Source organism: Leptopilina heterotoma, unplaced genomic scaffold (genome assembly GCF_015476425.1).
Source record: "Leptopilina heterotoma isolate Lh14 unplaced genomic scaffold, ASM1547642v1 Lhet_340, whole genome shotgun sequence".
NCBI lineage: Eukaryota > Metazoa > Arthropoda > Insecta > Hymenoptera > Figitidae > Leptopilina > Leptopilina heterotoma.
Window position 1 is genome coordinate 66,728 of NW_025111028.1, and position 20,828 is coordinate 87,555.

At 22.0% G+C, this 20,828-nt stretch overlaps 1 protein-coding gene across 1 annotated transcript in view; it reads left to right on the plus strand.

The window, feature by feature from the left end:
* The window catches only part of LOC122505100 (neuroendocrine convertase 1-like), a 70,498-nt gene that overhangs the window by 16,087 nt on the left and 33,583 nt on the right, over window positions 1-20,828 (plus strand). The window contains exons 3-4 of the mRNA XM_043616551.1: window positions 20,000-20,104; window positions 20,233-20,481. Of these exons, the coding sequence (XP_043472486.1) occupies window positions 20,000-20,104; window positions 20,233-20,481 (354 nt within the window). The remainder of the gene's footprint in view (window positions 1-19,999; window positions 20,105-20,232; window positions 20,482-20,828) is intronic.

Sequence of the window (20,828 nt, forward strand, 5' to 3'; positions counted from 1 at the left end):
CTTATTTTGTCATAAAAGGATTTAATTTCAGAAACAAAAGAAATTTTTTCTTCCTGAAACTTTTTTTTATTTTGTCAATAAAAGTCTTCTTATTTTTTGAAATTTAAGAAATTCCTTTCATGATAAAGCTAATTCGCTTAAAAATTAAAGGACTTCTTTTGAAAAAAATTAGATTTTTATCTTTAATAGATTATTTTTTTCCTTGAAATTATTATGTTTATTATATTATGTTCACTATTCTAATAAACAAAAGTTATTTCGAAAATTTTCCAAATGACACAATATTGAGAATTTTCCGGAAAAAAAACCTCCAAATGGATAATTTAATTAATTTTCAGTTAAATTAAATATTTTACCTCGAATAAAAAAATAATTTTCCTAAATATCCCGAAATATTATCAAAAACGCGAAATTGTAGAGAAAGAGAAAGAGAGAGAATTTTATTAATTAATAAGAACTCATTTAATTAATTTCAAACTCTCTCTCTGAAGGGATAATTTGCATAAAATTTTACAAAACTACATTCTCCCAGTGTGTAAATTTTCAAGTAAATAAAATGAATTATATTTGAATGTTTCTTCAATTTTGTAAATTTATTAAATTCAAATTGCATTTGATAATTAAAAACATTTTTTTAAATTTTACACAAAAGTGTATATATATTAATTTCAGAATCAATTTTAAAATTAAAATCATTTTTTAAAATTTTACACAAAAAGTGTAGGTATATTAATTTCAGAATCAATTTTAAAATTAAAAAAAATTTGTTAGACAAAAAATTTAGAGAAATAATTTTAGTTTTCTAATTTTCATTTTTATTTCTATATACGAAAATACCGGAAAAATTGTGAGTAATTGGATATATCTACTGTAATAATTGCGTGCACTTTTCTATTCATTATTCTCGTTTTTGCTCTTCGGGTTCTTTTATCTCTTGCGACTATTTTTTTCATAAAAAATATTTTTTTTTATTTTTTACGATAATAAGCAGTATGAGTTGATAAAAAAGAAGGGAAAAAAATTTTTTTATTGTATTTAATTGTTTGTTTCCTATATACATATATATATATATATATATACGTTTAGAAAAATTCAATAAAGCAGAGTGCAGTAAATTTTGCTTTTATTTATAAAGTAAAAGCGTTGTTCAGGATAATGCGTTTCGAGGCGCATGTACTTCTGGGGCAAAGCTGGCACTGACATATGTAAATACTGCCGGGTTATATGCACTGTGAGCGCAGTGTGTACGAGAATCGCGGCCTTCCACGACTTCTGGCACGCAATTAAATCCGCATCGTCGTTTGAAGCGTTTCCCGGCATCCACTGTGCACTGTATACATACATATATATATATATATATACGGTTGGGCTTAATTATATGAAATAATTACACGTCGGACCGTAATATATGCAACGCTGAGAATAGTGAAAAGGGGATAGAGAAAGGAAAAGCAGGGAATGAAAAAAAAAAATATGTATAGAGAGTGAGGTGACACGCGTTGCGCATCGGGGATTGCATGCGGTCGACAGTTGCAACCCTGGGCTGCATGCAAGTGCCGAGATATATATGCACGGTTCAGGGGGGGGGAGAGTCATCACGGGCACTCTCTATGTTAGCGTAATTATACATTGGTCGTTGGTATTATGCCGCCTAATGTCCCTACAGAAAATGTAAAGCTTCTCCACATACGACTTGACTCGCACAAAACGAGCCGGACCGCTTGTTGAAAATGTAGTGATAATTGTCGAGCTGCTGCTGCTACTGCCGCTTGCAAATCTCGAAACTTAGAACAAGAACTGTTTCAAGAGCAAAGACCATTTCGAAAGTCACGTCCCTCTCTTCTCTAACATTGTTGAATTTCAGATTTACGTGTCGAATGAATTGTTCAAGTTTCCGGTAATTGTTCAAATTAACGTATATATAGAGATGTCCTGTGTCTGTCTCCCTGGTATTATATCTAAAACTAAGGACAAAATCTATTATTATGGAATTCAATTGTATCTCTGAGAAGAAATTTTATTGTAGTTATAGCTTCTATGGGGTAAAAACTGGAGATCTAAATGAGTACTGCCCTTGGGCTATGGACAAATGGGAAACTTCGTTTATAGAATTAAAAAGACGAAATTATCGTCGAAGTTTGTAAATAATTATGAATAAGTATTTACCTGCTACGAATAGTATTTAATATGATAAACCAAATGGTTTTCAGACTTCGCACTCGATAATTATAATTTAAAAAAAGTATCTTTTAACACGATGTGACTGTTAGAAATTCAATGGTAATTTTTTCGATCACTTTTTTCTCTTTTAAATATTTCATGAATTTAGCTGAAATTTTGTAAGAAAGTCTAAAATATAATAAAAAAAAGGGGCAGTGATGCGCTAAAGTTTTAATAATTCAAAAATAAATTATAAGAAAACACATTGAAATCGGTAAAGACGAGAAATTGATAAAAAGTGACAGTGACAACTGATAATTTTAAATTTGTAATAATTAATTTTAAAAATATTAAAACCAGGGACTTTTGCACATCACTGCGCCCGCTTCTTTATATTGTATTTTAGACTTTCTTAAAAAATTTCAATTTATTAAATATTTAAAGAGAAAAGTGATCGAAAAAATTACCATCGAGATCTTAACAATGACATGTTGTTAAAACCAAAAAACAGTAACTATCGAAAAAATAAACTTGACGACCAAAAAAAACTCGTTTTAGACACTTTACAAAACAAACCAAGAATTCCATTCTATATTTTATTTTCCTGCGTTATTCCTAATTTTCATCAAAAATATTGACTTCCTTCTTATCCTGCTGATAAATTTGAATTCCTGCAACGAATTTTATTATTCATGATAAAGAATTTAAATATTTATAAAAATAATTTAATTCTTCCGAAGAATTTTAGATAAACATTTTTAAATAATTGATTTTTTTCGACTAATTTTATGCAAATTCTAATTTAAATAATTGAATTCCTAAAAAATTTTTATTATTCATGAAAAGAATTGAATTCTTACGAAGATATTTACAAAAATTTTTTAAATAATTGAATTCTATTTGGAAATTTTATGAAAATAGTAGATATTAAAAATCATTGAATTGCAAAAACTTTTTAAAAATAATTAAATTTTACAAAAAATTCTATTAAAATTTTTGACAATTATTGAATTCTTGCGAACGATTTTATTAGAATTTTTTTTAAATAATTGAATTTCCAAGAAGAAATTTATTACTTTTAAAAATAATTAAATTCTTGTCATGAATATTGTTATATTTGAAAATAATTGAATTTTGCAAATAATTTTATTAAAATGCCTTAAAATAATTGAATTTTCGGGAATAATTTTGTTATTTATCTTTAATAATTGAATTCTTTCGAAGAATTATTTATGTAAATAATTGAATTCTTGGGAAGAATTTTATTAAAATCTAAAAGAATAATTGAATAATTATTTCCAAAAAATGTAATTAAAATTGTAGGTATATTTAAAATAATTAATTTATTTCCAACAATTTTATTAAAATATTTGAAAATAATTGAATTCTAGTGAACGATTTAAATAGAATTTTTTAATAATTTTTAATAATTGAAATTCCAAGAAGAAATTTATTACTTTTAAAAATAATTGAATAATTCTTCTGATGAATATTTTTATTTAAGAAAATAATTGAATTTTGCAAAGAATTTTATTAAAATGCCTAAAAAATAATTAAATTTTCGGGAATAATTTTGTTATCTGTAGACATAATGAAATTCTCTCGATGAATTATTTATGTAAATAATTGAATTCTTGGGAAGAATTTGATTAAAATCTAAAAGAATAATTAAATTATTTTAAAAAGAATTAATTAAAATTGTATTTAAAATAATTGATTTCTTTCAAACAATTTTATTAAAATATTTGAAAATAATTGAATTCCTGGGAAAAATTCATATATTTTTTTTGTAAATAACTGAATTTTTTCAAAGTATTATAAAAGAACGTTTCTTTAAACAATTAATTTTTTCGAGGAATTGAAATTACATTTTTAAGAATAATTACATTTTTTTTAAGCAAATTCCTGTAAAATTTTTTTAAAAATAATTGAAATCGTGAGATGAATTTTATTATTCATGAAAATAATTGAATAGTTGCGAAGAATTTTATTAAAATTTTGTAAAACAATTGAAATCCTGAGAAAAATTTTATTATTTATGAATATATGTAATTGAATTATTGGGAAAAATTTATTAAAATGTTTAAAAAGAATTTTATATCCAATAAGAAAATTATTACTTTAAAAAATAATTGAATTCTTGTGATGAATGTTATTGTTTATGAAAATAATTGAATTTTGCAAAGAATTTTATTAAAATGCCTCAAAATATTTGAATTTTCGAGAATAATTTTGTTATTTATCTTAATAAATGATTGTTTTCTAACAATTTTATTAAAATATTTAAAAATAATTGTATTCCTGTGAAAAATTCTAATATTTTTTGTAAATAACTGAATTTTTTCAAAGTATTATAAAAAAACGTTTCTTTAAACAATTAATTTTTTCAAGGAATTGAAATTACATTTTTAAGAATAATTACATTGTTTTAATCAAATTCCTGTAAAATTTTATTAAAAATAATTGAAATCTTGCGATGAATTTTATTATTCATGAAAATAATTGAATAGTTGCGAAGAATTTTATTAAAATTTTCAAAAACAATTGAATTCCTGAGAAGAATTTTATTATTTATGAAAATAATTTGAAAAGAATTGAATTTCTTTGAATTTCGTTATTTTTGTGAAAATAATTGAATTCTTTTTAAGAATTTTATAAAGATTGTTCTTTTAAATAATTATTTTTTTCAAAATATAATAAATATTATGAACATTTTATTTTAAATAATTGAATTCTAGTCGAAAACTTTATTTGTGAAAATAATTGAATTTTTCGATTAATTAAAAATTTAAAATAGGTTAAAAATTAATTAAATTCTTCGATGAGTTTTATTATTTATGAAAATAATTGAATTCTTGCTTAGAATTTTATGAAAATTTTTTTTTAAAAAAATTGAATTTTCATGAAAAATGTTATTAGTAAAAGTTTTTGAATTATTGTAAAGAGTTGTATAAAAATTTTGTTAAACGATTTTGTTAAACGATGATATTTGAATTTTATCCATTTTTTTTTAATAATTGAATTTTTTTGCAAAATTTTATGAAAATACTAGATATTACTGTAATTTGAAAATAATTGAATTTCGAATATTTTTTTGAAAATATTCAATCTAAATTTTCAAAGAAGAATTAGAATTTAAATTGAATTGAATTATGTAAGTAATTCACTGAATATCAAAAGTAACTTTAGTCATAAAGTAAGAATTGTCTTTGTGGATTGTGCATCATTGTTTATTGAGTGTGGGTAGGCCTGCACTCAATTCTAAGGATTAATAGTGCATTAGCGAAGCAGATTCTGATCCAATACGAATCATTGATAAGGAGAAGGACATAGCAGTTTGAAATTCCGTTTATATGATTGCGTCGAAAAATGAAATAATATCCTCAAGTAAGTTGCGTGAATTTTTCTTTGGGCGAATGAAGATAGCAAAAAAATATTATGTTTAATCCCTACCATTTTTTTTGAATGGTCATGTTAATTATTATTTATCACCAGTCCATGTTCTATTGTTCTTACAGTATTGTATTATTGTATTATAATATTATGCACTTTTTGTTTTTTTATTTTACAAAAAGTACATATTATAATATTGTTCAAGAAATCTCAATTCGAGTTCGAACCCCCCATGTGTATCAGATCGAGAGAAATTAGTAATTTATGTAAATTAGTGGATCGTCTGACAAATTGAGTAATGATTGTTCCATCATCAATCTTTATTTATTTAGAATGTGCTTTATTTGATTACGAATCAAGTATAGCAACTGTTCTCAAAACTTCATAGCATGTTTTAAAATGCCACTGTTAAAAAAAGTTCTAAATTAGAGCTGATTTCGGTATTAAAATTAAAACAAATTACGATCTAGTACTAAAATTATGGTACTAAATTCGTACCTTTTTTTACAGTGATAGTTTTTATTTTACAATTGTTTTTCTATTAATGTTTTCCTTTATCGAAAGTTAGAAAGGATTGTACTCAACTCGTACCGAAACGTCAGTTTTTTGTACCAAAATTATTTGAATTAAATTGATCGTTTCACTAAAGTAATTAATAATTTTCATTATTTTCTCAAAAAGTTGAATATTTTTCTAAGAAAGGAGAAAGTTTTCGATTTGTAAAAAAGAAAAACTAGAAAAATATATAGTCGCAGAAAGAAAAAGAGAAGCGGCGGTGGCGTCGCATTAGGCAATCTCCCGCTTAAGAAAAATGGATTTATACTTGTGCCAAAGGTTAGAGCAGTTTAGCCTTAAAATCCATGGGCGGGTAACGATTTAAATACGGATTCATCGTGGGTGTGATAATGGGGATTTTGCATTTCAGGTAAAGTTGGTTTGTCTGAGATGAGCGTACCAGCAGAGTCATTACATGACGATCAGAGGACTATCCATCTTATCGGTATTCAGATTGTGTCTTCTGACTCCTGGGGGATGAAAGGGGTTGGAAAATGGTCGAATCCAAACTGTGGTGGTGGTGGTGGTGGGGGGAGAATTGAGGGAATGAGGGTAAAATGGGAGTAAGCAGTAAGGGGAGAATGCGAAATCAAGAGAGAGAGAGAGAGCGGTGGGGGGATTTAGACGAGATATTTTCGCAGTCCATTTGTTTTGATCGGATTTCAAACTGTCTCCGGTAATCTCGTGTCTGTAAGCCTTCGCAGGCGTTGTCAGGGACCCAAATGTCTATATCAAAGTCGGCCAAACGTTTTTCTTCTCTATTTTTATTGCGTTACTCTCATTCTCATTTCAATTTCTTATTTCCGTTCTTTATTCATGAAAGTATTTCAAATTTTTATTTATTTTATTTATAGTGTATAGATATGAGACATATGCCCCCTTCGTACATTAGTGCTTATATGAAAATTTGATTCATTTATTTATTTACAATGAAAATAAGAGATGTAACAACTAACATCTATATATTCAAGTTTTTCTCTGACTTTTCCTTTAATTCCAGAAAAAATTTTGTCTTTTTTCCTGACTCTAAAAAATATTCTGATTCACCCTCTGATTCACTTACTCAAAAAAATGTTCTATTACATTTATTTACGAATTCTTTTAATTATAAAATTATTTAAAAACATCAATAATTTCTTATTTTTTAAATAAATATTTATCTATTATTATTTTTCAATAGGAATTAAGATTTTCACAAAAAGGATATTCAAACCTTTTCAAAATTCAAGAACATGAAAAATTGTTATAAAACAAGAAGTAATCGTTCATTACGAGTCTTCGACTCGGAGCAATCGATTTCTTTATGTTTTATAATAATTAAAGATGACTGAGTAATAAAATTATTATTTTATATTATAAAAATACTGTTACTGTAATTTCGGATATTCTTCAAAATTATTTCCATCAATTCAATTTAATTATTATTTTCTACAATTTTAAAATTCTTCTCTAAATCAATCAATTATTCTTCTCTAAAATAATCAATCATAATTTTTAATAATTTTTCAAAAAGTTCTTTGAGAATTTTCAAATCCATTTGTATACCATCCAATTTTACAATTTGGAAATTCTTCAATATTATAAATATATATTAGAGAATAAAAACTTCCAATAATTTTTTTTTAAAATTCAATAAAACTTTTTCAAAAAAAATTAATTCTAAAGAACTGTTAGTAAAAAGTATGAAAAATTTAAATTTTCAAATATTTTAAATTTAAACCTTCTCAAAATTCAATTATTTCTAAAAATTCACGCTATTCTTTTAATATTCAATTATTATCTGAAATTTTAACTAAAATTTATTATTAAATCAATTTTTATTGGACAATTCTACGAGAATTCAATTATTTAAATACAAAGATAAAAAAAATTTATTGAATCATTGAATATTTCTTAAAATTAAATTCTCATAAAAAATTTTATGAATAAATTTCAAAAAAATTAAATTCTTTCTAAGAATTTTAATAAAATTTGTCAGAATTATTACATTTTTCGAGGAATTCAATTAAATTGTATTACAAATGAGTTGTATTATTATTTTATGAAAATAATTTAATTTTTGAGAAGAATTTTATTAATTTTTTTTTAATTAATTGAATTCCTGTAAAATGTTTTATCATCTCTGAAAATAATTGAATTTTTGCGAAGAATTTTATAAACATTTTTTTTGATAATTCAATTTTGTTTGGAACTTTTATTAAAATAATTGAATTTCGACCAATTTTTTTTAAAAATAATTGAATTTTTATAAAGAATTTTATTAAAATTTTTTATTTTTTATTTCAAATCGTATTAAAAATAATTGAAATTCTACGATGAGTTTTATTATTTATGAAAATAATTGAATTCTTGAGAAGAATAATTTTATTAATTTTTTTAAAAATAATTAAATTCCTGTAAAATGTTTTATCATCTCTGAAAATAATTGAATTTTTTGCGAAGAATTTTCTAAGAAATTCTTTTTGATAATTCAATTCTTTTGAGAATTTTTATTAAAATAATTGAAAATAATTGAATTTCGATCAGTTTTATGAAAATAATTGAATGATTACAAAGAATTTTATTAAAATTTTTTAAATAATTACATTCCAAAGAAAATTTCTATTGCTTTTGAAAATAATTGAATTTAAATAAAATTTTTCAGAATAATTGCATTTTTCGACAAATTTATTTAAAATCGTATTAAAATTAATTGAAATTATACGATGAGTTTCATTATTTTTAAAAATAATTGAATTCTTGAAAAGAATTTATTAATATTTTTGTAAATGATTGAATTTCCGTACAATTTTTTATCATCTCTGAAAATAATTGAATTTTTGCGAAGAATTTTATAAACATTTTTTTTGATAATTCAATTTTGTTTGGAACTTTTATTAAAATAATTGAATTTCGACCAATTTTTTTTAAAAATAATTGAATTTTTATAAAGAATTTTATTAAAATTTTTTATTTTTTATTTCAAATCGTATTAAAAATAATTGAAATTCTACGATGAGTTTTATTATTTATGAAAATAATTGAATTCTTGAGAAGAATAATTTTATTAATTTTTTTAAAAATAATTAAATTCCTGTAAAATGTTTTATCATCTCTGAAAATAATTGAATTTTTTGCGAAGAATTTTCTAAGAAATTCTTTTTGATAATTCAATTCTTTTGAGAATTTTTATTAAAATAATTGAAAATAATTGAATTTCGATCAGTTTTATGAAAATAATTGAATGATTACAAAGAATTTTATTAAAATTTTTTAAATAATTACATTCCAAAGAAAATTTCTATTGCTTTTGAAAATAATTGAATTTAAATAAAATTTTTCAGAATAATTGCATTTTTCGACAAATTTATTTAAAATCGTATTAAAATTAATTGAAATTATACGATGAGTTTCATTATTTTTAAAAATAATTGAATTCTTGAAAAGAATTTATTAATATTTTTGTAAATGATTGAATTTCCGTACAATTTTTTATTATCTCTGGAAATAATTGAATTTTTGAGAAGAATTTTATACGAAATTTGTTTGATAATTCAATTCTTTGGGGAATTTTTATTAAAATAATTGAAAATAATTAAATTTCGACCAATTGTTTGAAAATAATTAAATTCTTTCGACGATTTTTAAAAAATAATTAAATTATTTAAGAAAGTCTATTAAAATATTGTATTCCAAATAATTGAAATTCTGAGAAGAGTTTTTATTTTTTATGAAGATAATGGAATTATTGCGAATAAATTTATAAAACATTTGTGAATAATTTAATTCCTGTGAAATTTTTATTATATTTATGAAAATAATGAAATATTTGCTTAGAATTTTATTAAAATATCTTTTGAATAATTGAATTCTTTTGGAAAATTTTATTAAAACAGTAGATATTAAAAATCATTGAATTTAGTAATGTTTTCGTAAATAATTGATTTCTCAAGAATATTATTAAATTTTTTTAAAATAATTGAATTTTTGAGAAGAATTTTATTATTTATAAAGATAATTGAAATTTTGACAATAATTTTTATAATTTTTTGAACATATAATTGAATTTCTGCGAATAATTTGAGTACTTTTGAAAATAATTGAATTTCAGTAAATATTTTTAACTTCTCCAAAATTCAATTTTTTTAGTGTTTTTAACTGAAATTCTTCTATAAATTCATTATTTTTAATTATTAATTAATTTTGCATTAATTTAACTAATTTCCGAAGAATTTGAATTATTCATATTTTTTCAAAATCTAAGTTTAAAATTTCTAATAAAATTCATTTGAAATTGAAATTTTCTAAAATTTCAAATTGAAACCTTTTGAAGTTCTTCTATTTATGAAAATTTATATTTTTTATGGTTTTTTTAACATTTGTCATCTTTTTTGTCACATTTTAAATACTTTATAAAATTTCAAATTGAAAGCTTTTGAAGTTCTTCTATTTATGAAAATTTATATTTTTTATGGTTTTTTTTAACATTTGTCATCTTTTTTGTCACATTTTAAATACTTTATAAAATTTCAAATTAAAAGCTTTTGAAGTTCTTCTATTTATGAAAATTTATATTTTTTATGGTTTTTTTTTAACATTTGTAATTTTTTTGTCACATTTTAAATATTATTTTTATACAATAGAAAATTGTTGTGAACTTTTTTGGAATGGAACATAGAAATCTACGCTAACAGGTACAATATATATATGTATATAGACTTTGTTGAAAGTTGCTTGTTATTTTCCAAGAAACCAGAGAAGAGCAAAGCTACCTTGAAAAATGTGGTACTTTAATCAGATTTTATATTGTTCTCCATAATAAGAGCTTTATTCATTTTCCGAGGATAAACAACGTCTAAATTATTATCTGTGGAATTCTCTTGTCTCAAGAACAATAGAGACCCAAATCTCTTATTCGTCCCTCCATAATAAGGCACGAAACAAATTTCAGAACTCATAAAGACTAAAAACGATGAAATATAATAAATGAGCAAAAGTTCTTAACGAATTTATCATCAGCAAGCGTTAGATTAATGACATTTTTTTACAAATCTTATTTAAGGGGATTTGAACCTTGATGACGTCACAGTTTGTGCAAAGCATTAGTTTTAAATCTGTGACGTCATCATGGTTCAAATGCCCTTAATAATAAAAAAAATCTGTTTGAAATTCTTTTTAGGGCAAAAAAATTCTAATTCTAATTGAAATTCTATTCTTTACAGGCCTCAAATTAAAACCTAAAATTTAATAATTTCTTAAAATTACAATTATAACCCTTCTAAAATATTAAATTATTTTCTACATTTTTTAACTAAACTTCATTTCCTAATCAATTATTTTTAATTTTTCTTCCAATTATTTAAAAAAAATTCAGTTTTCCATAATTATTGTAACTGCAAATGTTTATGGTTCTTTTTTATAAAAGTTATTAAGATGAATTACTGAAAATATTTAACCAAAAATGTTGAAAGTAACTGATTTTTAAAAAATTATAATAAAGAAATTCTTAAAATCTATTTTTTAAAATAATTTTTAAAAGTTTCTAGATTTTTAATTTATACAATTGAAAAATTTCTAAATAATTCAAATTTAGTAAAATTTTTTAACAATATTTGAATTTTTGAAAAATATGAAAAGAAATAATCAAATTTTTATGAAGAATTTTAATTTTAAATATGAACATGATTTCTCCAAAATTTTAAAAAGTCTAAAAAAGTAAATTTAAAGAAATTTTAATTTATTTTGTCCGAAGATAATTATTTTCGAACAAAAACAAATTTTATAAAAATGAATTTTAAAAAATTATAATGAAACAATTATAAGACTCAGTTTTTTAAAAATATTGCAATGTAATTTTACGAAAATAATTGAATTTCTTTAAAGAATTTTTGTACAATTTGAAAGAAACTAATTTTTTGTTGAATTTTTATAAAAAATAATGAACATGATTGTTTTCTCCAAAGTGTTAAAAATAATTCTACAAAAATTTTAATGTTATTACTTTTTGTACGTATTTGTAAAATTCAAATTTTCGGAAATATGTAATTGAAATTTTTGAAAATAATTGAATTTTAAAAAATGACAAGGAAAAAATTCTATAAGTATTACTTTTTTCAAAAATATTTTAATATAATTTTTAAAAGCTAATTTTCATTTTCATATTTATAAATTTACAATTGAAGATTTTTCATTGACATTTTTGAGAATTCAATTCTATTTTCAAAATTTGCAATTAAAACTCCTCAAAAGTTGATTTTCAAAAATTGTAATAAAATACTTGAAAAAATCAATTATTTTCAGTTAAATTTTACAAAATTTCAATTATTAAAAATTTTTTTAATTACATGTTTCAAAAATTTTATTGGAAAAATCATTCAAAAAAATGTTTGAAAGAATTGTCTATAGTTATAATTTTTAGACTATAAAAGTCGAAATAAATTGCATTTTATGCCAAAAATGTGGTTTTTGTGGCAAAACTTGGAAGAAAAGTCGAAAAAGTTATTGAAATAATAGAATTTTTAATAAAATTGAACTTTAGCAAAGTTTTATAAAAATTCTGAAAAATAAGATTTTTGAAATTTTTCAATTCTATTGTTTCAAGATAATTGAATTTTTATAAACAAATAATTGAAATTTCTTTACATTCTATTAAAAATAATTAAATTCTTATTTTTAAAAATTTTATTAAAATTCGTCGAAAGAATTGAATTATTTTTAGAAACTGTAAAAAGATTCTTCCCAAGAATTCAATTATTTTCATGAATAGCAAAATTCTTCAGATTTACTACATTCTTTTGAATATTGTTTTAAAAAAATTCTTCACAAGAATTTAATTATTTTCATAAATTTCCATAAAATTCTAAAAAATAATTCAACTTTTTGCAAAAGTAATAAAATTCTTCGCAGAAATTCAATTATTTAAAAAATTTTTTTTTTAAATTCTCCTCAAAATTTTAATTATCTTTATAAATAATTAAATTGTTCTCCACAGTTCAATTATTTTCAAAAATGTTAATAAAATTCTACGCAAACATTTAATTTTTTTCATAAATAATAATATTCTTTGGAAGGATTCCATTACTTTTATTATATTCTAATAAAATTGAATAATTCAAATTTTCAATTATAATTATGAAAAGACAAGATTATTTTAAAAAATTGAAAAAATTCTTTGTTTAATCTTTAATTCAATTATTTTTCCAAATTTTTAATTAAAATTATTTTCAAAAAGTTTACTAGATTTATTTATGTTCGAAATTAAATGAATTTAAATTTGGTAAGAAAAAAAATCTTATCGTTTCCGAGAAAGGAGCGAATGACTTTTTTATTTGTATTCAATTTGAATGGATGTAAATTTTTTTTCTCTAATCTTGGGTGATTCGACAGCAATTATTAATGGCATGCGTTAGTAGTGATTTGGTCGGAGGACAGTGTATGGATTGCTGATTCAGCGTAAACGTTTGCCGGTAATTGAAATAAACGACAGGACACCCTTTTGCCTCTGAACCAGTACCATAATGAACTATCCGTTAGGAAGAACGACAGACGTCACAGCGATGTTCTGCTTGCCATTTTGCCTTCGTTAACTTTCGACCTGAATCTTCGTTGAGAGTTTGCCACCAGCAACTTCTCAGTCTAGCCCAGATGCCACAAAATCATGAACGACATTCAAATATTACCGCTAGTGAATCTCTATAGTTGCTATATATACATAGTTGTGTTTCATCAGACGGTCTCTTCATCAGAGTTTATGCTTTTCTCTAGATATAGATGCAAACGGGGAAGAATTGTACCATTTTCTCAAGGAAATATTAATATCAACTTTTTTTTCTTTTCTAATCAAAAGAGAAGAAGTTTTATTTCTTTTTTCGTAAAAATAGTTTTTTTAAATTCATTTGGTTACTAGTAGAAAGAAAGTCTCCTCTGTATTTTTAAAATACAGAGGAAACAGAGACCTTTTAAAGTTCAATTATTTTGAAAAATTTAAACATCTTTTTGACTAAAATCTTGTAATTTTTTAATTTAATTAAAATTAATTAACTTTGAGAAATTTAATCTAGAAATTATCAATTATCAATTATCAATTATTTATATTAAAAATCGTTGTATTCCGGTAATCTGGGGATCGATTATGTAATATAACTTCATTTTCACTTCATTTCCACTCCAATTTCACTTTTACTCAAATTTTATTTTCACTCCAATTAAACTTTTACTTAAATTTTATTTTCACTTCACTTTTATTTTTACTCAATTTTCATTATTACTCCACTTTCACTCCAATATTTCACTTTTACTCAAATTTTATTTTCACTCTACTTTCACTTTTAGTCAAACTTTATTGTCACTCTACTTTCACTTTCAGTCAAATTTTATTTTCACTCCACCTTTACTTCACTCTTACTCCAATTTCACTTTTACACAAATTTTATTTTCACTTTTACTCAAATTTTATTTTCGTTCCACTTTCACTTTTACTCAAATTTTATTTTTATTACACTTTCACTTAACTCAAAATTTATTTTTACTCCACTTTCACTTCACTTTCATTCAAATTTTATTTTCACTTTTATTTCACAATAAAATTTGCATGAAAGTGAAGTAAAAATGGAGTGAAAATAAATTTTGAATGAAATAGGAAGGAAAATAAAATCAAAGTGAAAATGAAAGTGGAGTGGAAATTAAATTTGAGTGAAAATAAATTTTGAGTGAATGTGAAGTGAAAGTGTAATGAAAATCAAATTTGAGTGAAAGTGAAGTGGAAGTGGAGTGAAAATAAAATTTAAGTGAAAGTGAAGTGAAGTGGTGTGAAAATGAATTTTAAATGAAAGTGAGTAAAAGTGGAAGAAAAATAAAATTTAAGTAAAAATTAAACTAAAGTGGAAATGAAAATAGAAATATTTGAAAATAAGAAAATTCTTTCGAGAAATTTAATTATTTTTTCGAAAATAATTGAATTTCTGTAGTAAATAATTTAATTAGTTTTTGAAAATAATTGAATTCTTTCAATTTTTTCGACGAATATGTTTAAAAATTGCATTGAAAGTAATTTAATTTTCATGTAGAATCTGTTTTAATATTTTGAGAATAATTGAATAAGTTTTAGAGAATTTAAAATTCTTGTTGAACTTGAATTTTATGGAAATTATTGAAAACTTTAATTAAATTCTTTCGTGTAATTTTAATTACATTGAATTAAAAATAATTTAATGCCTGCAATGAATTTTAGTATTTATAAAATTAGTTGAATTGTTTCGAAGAATTTTTAAAAATTTTAGGAAATAATTGAATTTTTTGGAAATATTTAAAAATATTTGAATTCTTCCGAGAAATTTAATTAAAATTGTTTCGAAAATAATTGAATTCCTAAAAAAAAATTTTACTATTTATAAAAATATTGAATTATTTCGAAGGTTTTATTAAAGATTTTAAAAAATAATTGAATTTATTCGAAATGTGTTAAATTTTTTTTTTAAAATTGAATTCTTCTGAGAAATTTAATGAAAATTGTTTTAAAAATAATTGAATTTCTGCAAAGAGTTTTAATATTTATAAAAATAATTGAATTTTTGCAAAAGATTTATTAAAATTTTAGAAAATAATTGAATTCTTTTGAAACATTTTATAACGAATTTAATTCGTTAAGGGGATTTGAACCTTGATGACGTCACAGTTTGTGCAAAGCATTAGTTTTAAATCTGTGACGTCATCATGGTTCAAATGCCCTTAAGAAAAAAATTTAATTCTTTAGCGAAATTTTATTCCAAATAATTGAATTGTTTAGAAGGATTTATTAAAATTGTAGAAAATATTTGAATTCTTTGGTGAAATTTTATTAAAAATAATTGAATTCTTTTGTGAAACTTTTATATTGTAAAAGAATACTATATGTATGACCTTTTATTTAAATAAATAACAAAAGATTGAAATTTAGTTTGCAGATATTTATGTATTTTATCAACAGCATATTCAACGTTTTTTCACCGATTTTCTTTGTTAAATCAAATTATACCTACACACTCGTAAAAATAACAAAATTCACACATCACTGAATTTTAATAAAATTGCACTAATTACTATGTTCACATTTTGCCTATCAAAGAGTACATCAAAATTGAATTCAGCTTTCAAATTTCTCTTAATTATAAAAAAAAGAAAAATTATTCACAACAAAAAAAAACTGTATAAAAAGTAACATATTTTATATACTACATAAAATATGTTTTCTTTAACACGTGAATTTAAAATTTAAATTCATGTGTTTTTAAACTTATTCGTATTTCGAAAATAGAATTATAATACAATTTGACATTATTATAAAAATAAATGAATACGATATTATTATGTAAATATAAACGTTATATTACTTTTTGTTATATAAATGTAATACGATATTTGATAATCAAAAATATTTTCAATACCGTGCACAATTGCAAATGTATTCATTTATGAGAGAAATGTTAAATTTTCGCGATTTCAAAAATCTCAATTTACATATACTGGAAAAAAATGTTGAAAATATGATTTTTAATTCGGTAATATTTGAAAAAAAAATTAAATTTTCAGAATTCATAAGAAAATTCTCAATATTTTGTGACATTTTTGTTTACTTCATAAACTATGAAATTACCACAAAACATACAATTCTTTCTATTTCAGACAATAATTTATTTTAAATAAACTTAATTTTCGTTCAATTTTTTTTAAATTGTTCGAATTTTTTATTTTCTAATAATATATTTAATTCTCAAAGAACTTTGTAAAAAATGATTAAAAATAATTAATTTACAGAAGAATTTTAGTTAAAAACTCTTAAGAATATTATTGAATTTTAGAGAAGTTACAAATATTTTTAATTATTAGAAATAATTGAATTTCGAAAAGGTTTCAAATTTAAATCTTTGAAAATCTGAATTTTTAATAAACTTTTAATTAACAATTTTGTCGAAATAATTTTTTTTTAATTTAATTCAAATATTTTTTAAAGTATTTCAAGTTTTACTTTTTTAATAATATATTTGATTGAAGAATTTCGAATAATTAAAGTTTTATAAAATTGAATTTTGTAAATTTATTTCTTTAAATGGATTTAAAAATTCTCGAAGAAATTTGTCAAAAAATTATTAAAAATAATTGTATTAAAGAAGAATTTCAGTTATAAACTCTAAACATATGATTGAATTTTATTATTTAATTATTAAAAAAAATTGATTTAGAAAAGATTTTTAGTTAAAAACTCAAAAAAAAAAAAATAATTCAAGTTTGGAAAAGTTACAAATAATTGAATTTCAGAAAGGTTTCAATTTAAAAATTTTTGAAAATCTGAATTTTAAATTAAATATTCTTACAAGTTTTGTTGAATTTCAAAAAGGTTTGAATTTGAATCTTTTAAAGAATTTTAAAAATTCCTATGGAAAAATAATAATGATGAAATATTTATTTTAAAAAAACTGTAATAAAAAATTACAAATTTCTTTAACAGAAATTCGTAAAAAACTATAATAGAAAATAACGAATTTCTATAACGGAAATTCGTAAAAAATAGTATAAAAATAGTTTTGTTGAATTTCAAAAAGGTTTGAATTTGAATCTTTTAAAGAATTTCAATTCCTATGGAAAAATAATAATGATGAAATATTTATTTTAAAAAACTGATGATGTTTTACGAATTTATTTAACAGATATTCGTAAAAAACTGTAATAAAAAATTACAAATTTCTTTAACAGAAATTCGTAAAAAACTGTAATAAAAAATTACGAATTTCTTTAACAGAAATTCGTAAAAAACTATAATAGAAAATTACGAATTTCTTTAACGGAAATTCGTAAAAAAATAGTAAAAAAAATTACGAATTTCTTTAACAGAAATTCGTAAAAAACTATAATAGAAAATTACGAATTTCTTTAACGGAAATTCGTAAAAAATAGTAGAAAAATAGTTTTGTTGAATTTCAAAAAGGTTTGAATTTGAATCTTTTAAAGAATTTTAATTCCTATGGAAAAATAATAATGATGAAATATTTATTTAAAAAAACTGATGATGTTTTACGAATTTCTTTAACAGAAATTCGTAAAAAACTTTAATAAAAAATTACGAATTTCTTTAACAGAAATTCGTAAAAAACTATAATAGAAAATTACAAATTTCTATAACGGAAATTCGTAAAAAATAGTATAAAAATAGTTTTGTTGAATTTCAAAAAGGTTTGAATTTGAATCTTTTAAAGAATTTTAATTCCTATGGAAAAATAATAATGATGAAATATTTATTTTAAAAAACTGATGATGTTTTACGAATTTTTTTAACAGAAATTCGTAAAAAAACTGTAATAAAAAATTACGAATTTCTTTAACAGAAATTCGTAAAAAACTATAATAGAAAATTACGTATTTCTTTAACAGAAATTCGTAAAAAACTGTAATAAAAAATTACGAATTTCTTTAACAGAAATTCGTAAAAAACTGTAATAAAAAATTACGAATTTCTTTAACAGAAATTCGTAAAAAACTATAATAGAAAATTACAAATTTCTATAACGGAAATTCGTAAAAAATAGTATAAAAATAGTTTTGTTGAATTTCAAAAAGGTTTGAATTTGAATCTTTTAAAGAATTTTAAAAATTCCTATGGAAAAATAATAATGATGAAATATTTATTTTAAAAAAACTGTAATAAAAAATTACGAATTTCTTTAACAGAAATTCGTAAAAAACTATAATAGAAAATTACGTATTTCTTTAACAGAAATTCGTAAAAAACTGTAATAAAAAATTACGAATTTCTTTAACAGAAATTCATAAAAAACTATAATAGAAAATTACGAATTTCTTTAACGGAAATTCGTAAAAAATAGTAAAAAAAAATTTTTGTAAGTTTTTAATTATTTTTATAGGAAATCAGAATATATTCTTTAGTGTCAGGGAAAAAGTGCAAATTTTCTCTTGAAATCAGGAAAAAGTCAGGGAAAAACAGAAATTATATTTTTGTGGCAACCCTGTATGTGCATTTTTTTTTTATTTTTTTATTTTTTTTGTCGGGCAGTAAAGTATCAGGAGAGTAGTAGACAGGAGTCATAAAGAGCTAGGTGGTTTCGTCTACTGACAAAAACGTGCCATATGTGACTGGCGTTATACAAATATCGTAACCCTCAATACACAGGCACCATTCACTGCCATGTCCACCTGTCGGTATCGATGCCCGGACGCCCTACAAATGCCACTCTGGGTCATTTTTCTTTAACAAAAATTTAACTTAATACCTTTTACCGAATCACTTCTTTTCTATTTATGTTGTCCTGGTAAAAGCGTCCCTTATTGAGTATATTCTTAGGGGTGGATATAATTGCGACGTCCATTTCACCCCCAGTTTTTTTATCCGCTTTGCCATAAATCATTTTCCCAATTATTTATTGAATTAGAAAAAAAGGAAAAAATAAAAAAATTTAATAACAATTTTTTATAAGATATTTAATATTTTTTTAACATTTATTTATTATTTCACCTTCTTATGGTTAAATTTTTAAAAATTTCAACGAAAACCCTGATTCATCAATTTCAAAAAATCAATTTTTTTTTAATCCAAATATAAGTAGCCAACCAAAAAAATATATTTGAATTAAACATATAATTTTTATTGAATCAAACTTTTTTATGTGTTGACTCAAAATTATTATTTTTAATTCAAAAATACATTTTGGTTGACTGTACAACAAAGATAATTATGTTTGATTCAAATATATTGTTTTCTCAGTGATTTTTTCCCCTAAAACAAAAAAAAAAATTTCGTATAGAAATAATGCAGAAAAATGTCATGCATAGGTACATGCCATTTTTCCGCATTTTCTATACGAAATTTTATTCTCCATGTGAATAATAATATATCGAATATTACTGTGAATTTTTTTTGTCACAGGTTCTTGGATTTGAGAATACATATTTATGGCATAAAAGCAAAAATCCAGATCAAAGAAAAAGAGGAATTTCTCACTCGTTAAAAATTTTAGACTTAACATCAAAGGTATAAATATTTAATTTTTTCTTTTCTTTATTATTTATTTATTTTATTAAATCTCTTCTTTAAGTATTTTTTTATTGTTGTTGTTTCCTCGGCTGTTATTGATTTTATTTTGTTATTTGGAAATATAGATAATGTGGGCAGAAGAACAAAAAGTTATTACCCGTCATAAGAGGGATTACATCGTGTTGGACGATATTGAATCAGAAAAGCCCTTGATAAGAGAAAAGCGACTGCCTTTTGCTTTCAATTCTGACTGCCATGGTCAGTGTCCGAGAGAAATTGATAAAAATAAAGCAAAACTTAATACTCTAACAATAGATGAATCAGAGAATGTGAAAATTTTCAACGATGAACTTTGGGATCAAGAATGGTATTTGGTAACGATTTTTCTTCCATAAAAAAATTCTTATTGCAATTTGAAGAATTGCAACTGAATTTTTATTATTTTTAATAATTTCAATTTTAATTTCAATTTCAACTTCAATTTTAATTTTAATTTCAATTTCGATTTTGAACTTAAAAAATTCTTTTCAATCTATTAATAATTTCTCATTAATTTACAAATAAGAAATTTATTACCCAATTTCAATTACAAACTAAATTTAAAAAATTATAAAATACAAAATACAAAATAAATATATACAAAATACAAAAAAAAGAGTTGAAAATATTTATAGAATTTAATTTATTGAATTAAAAAAAAACATGACTCGCAGCGCTCCTG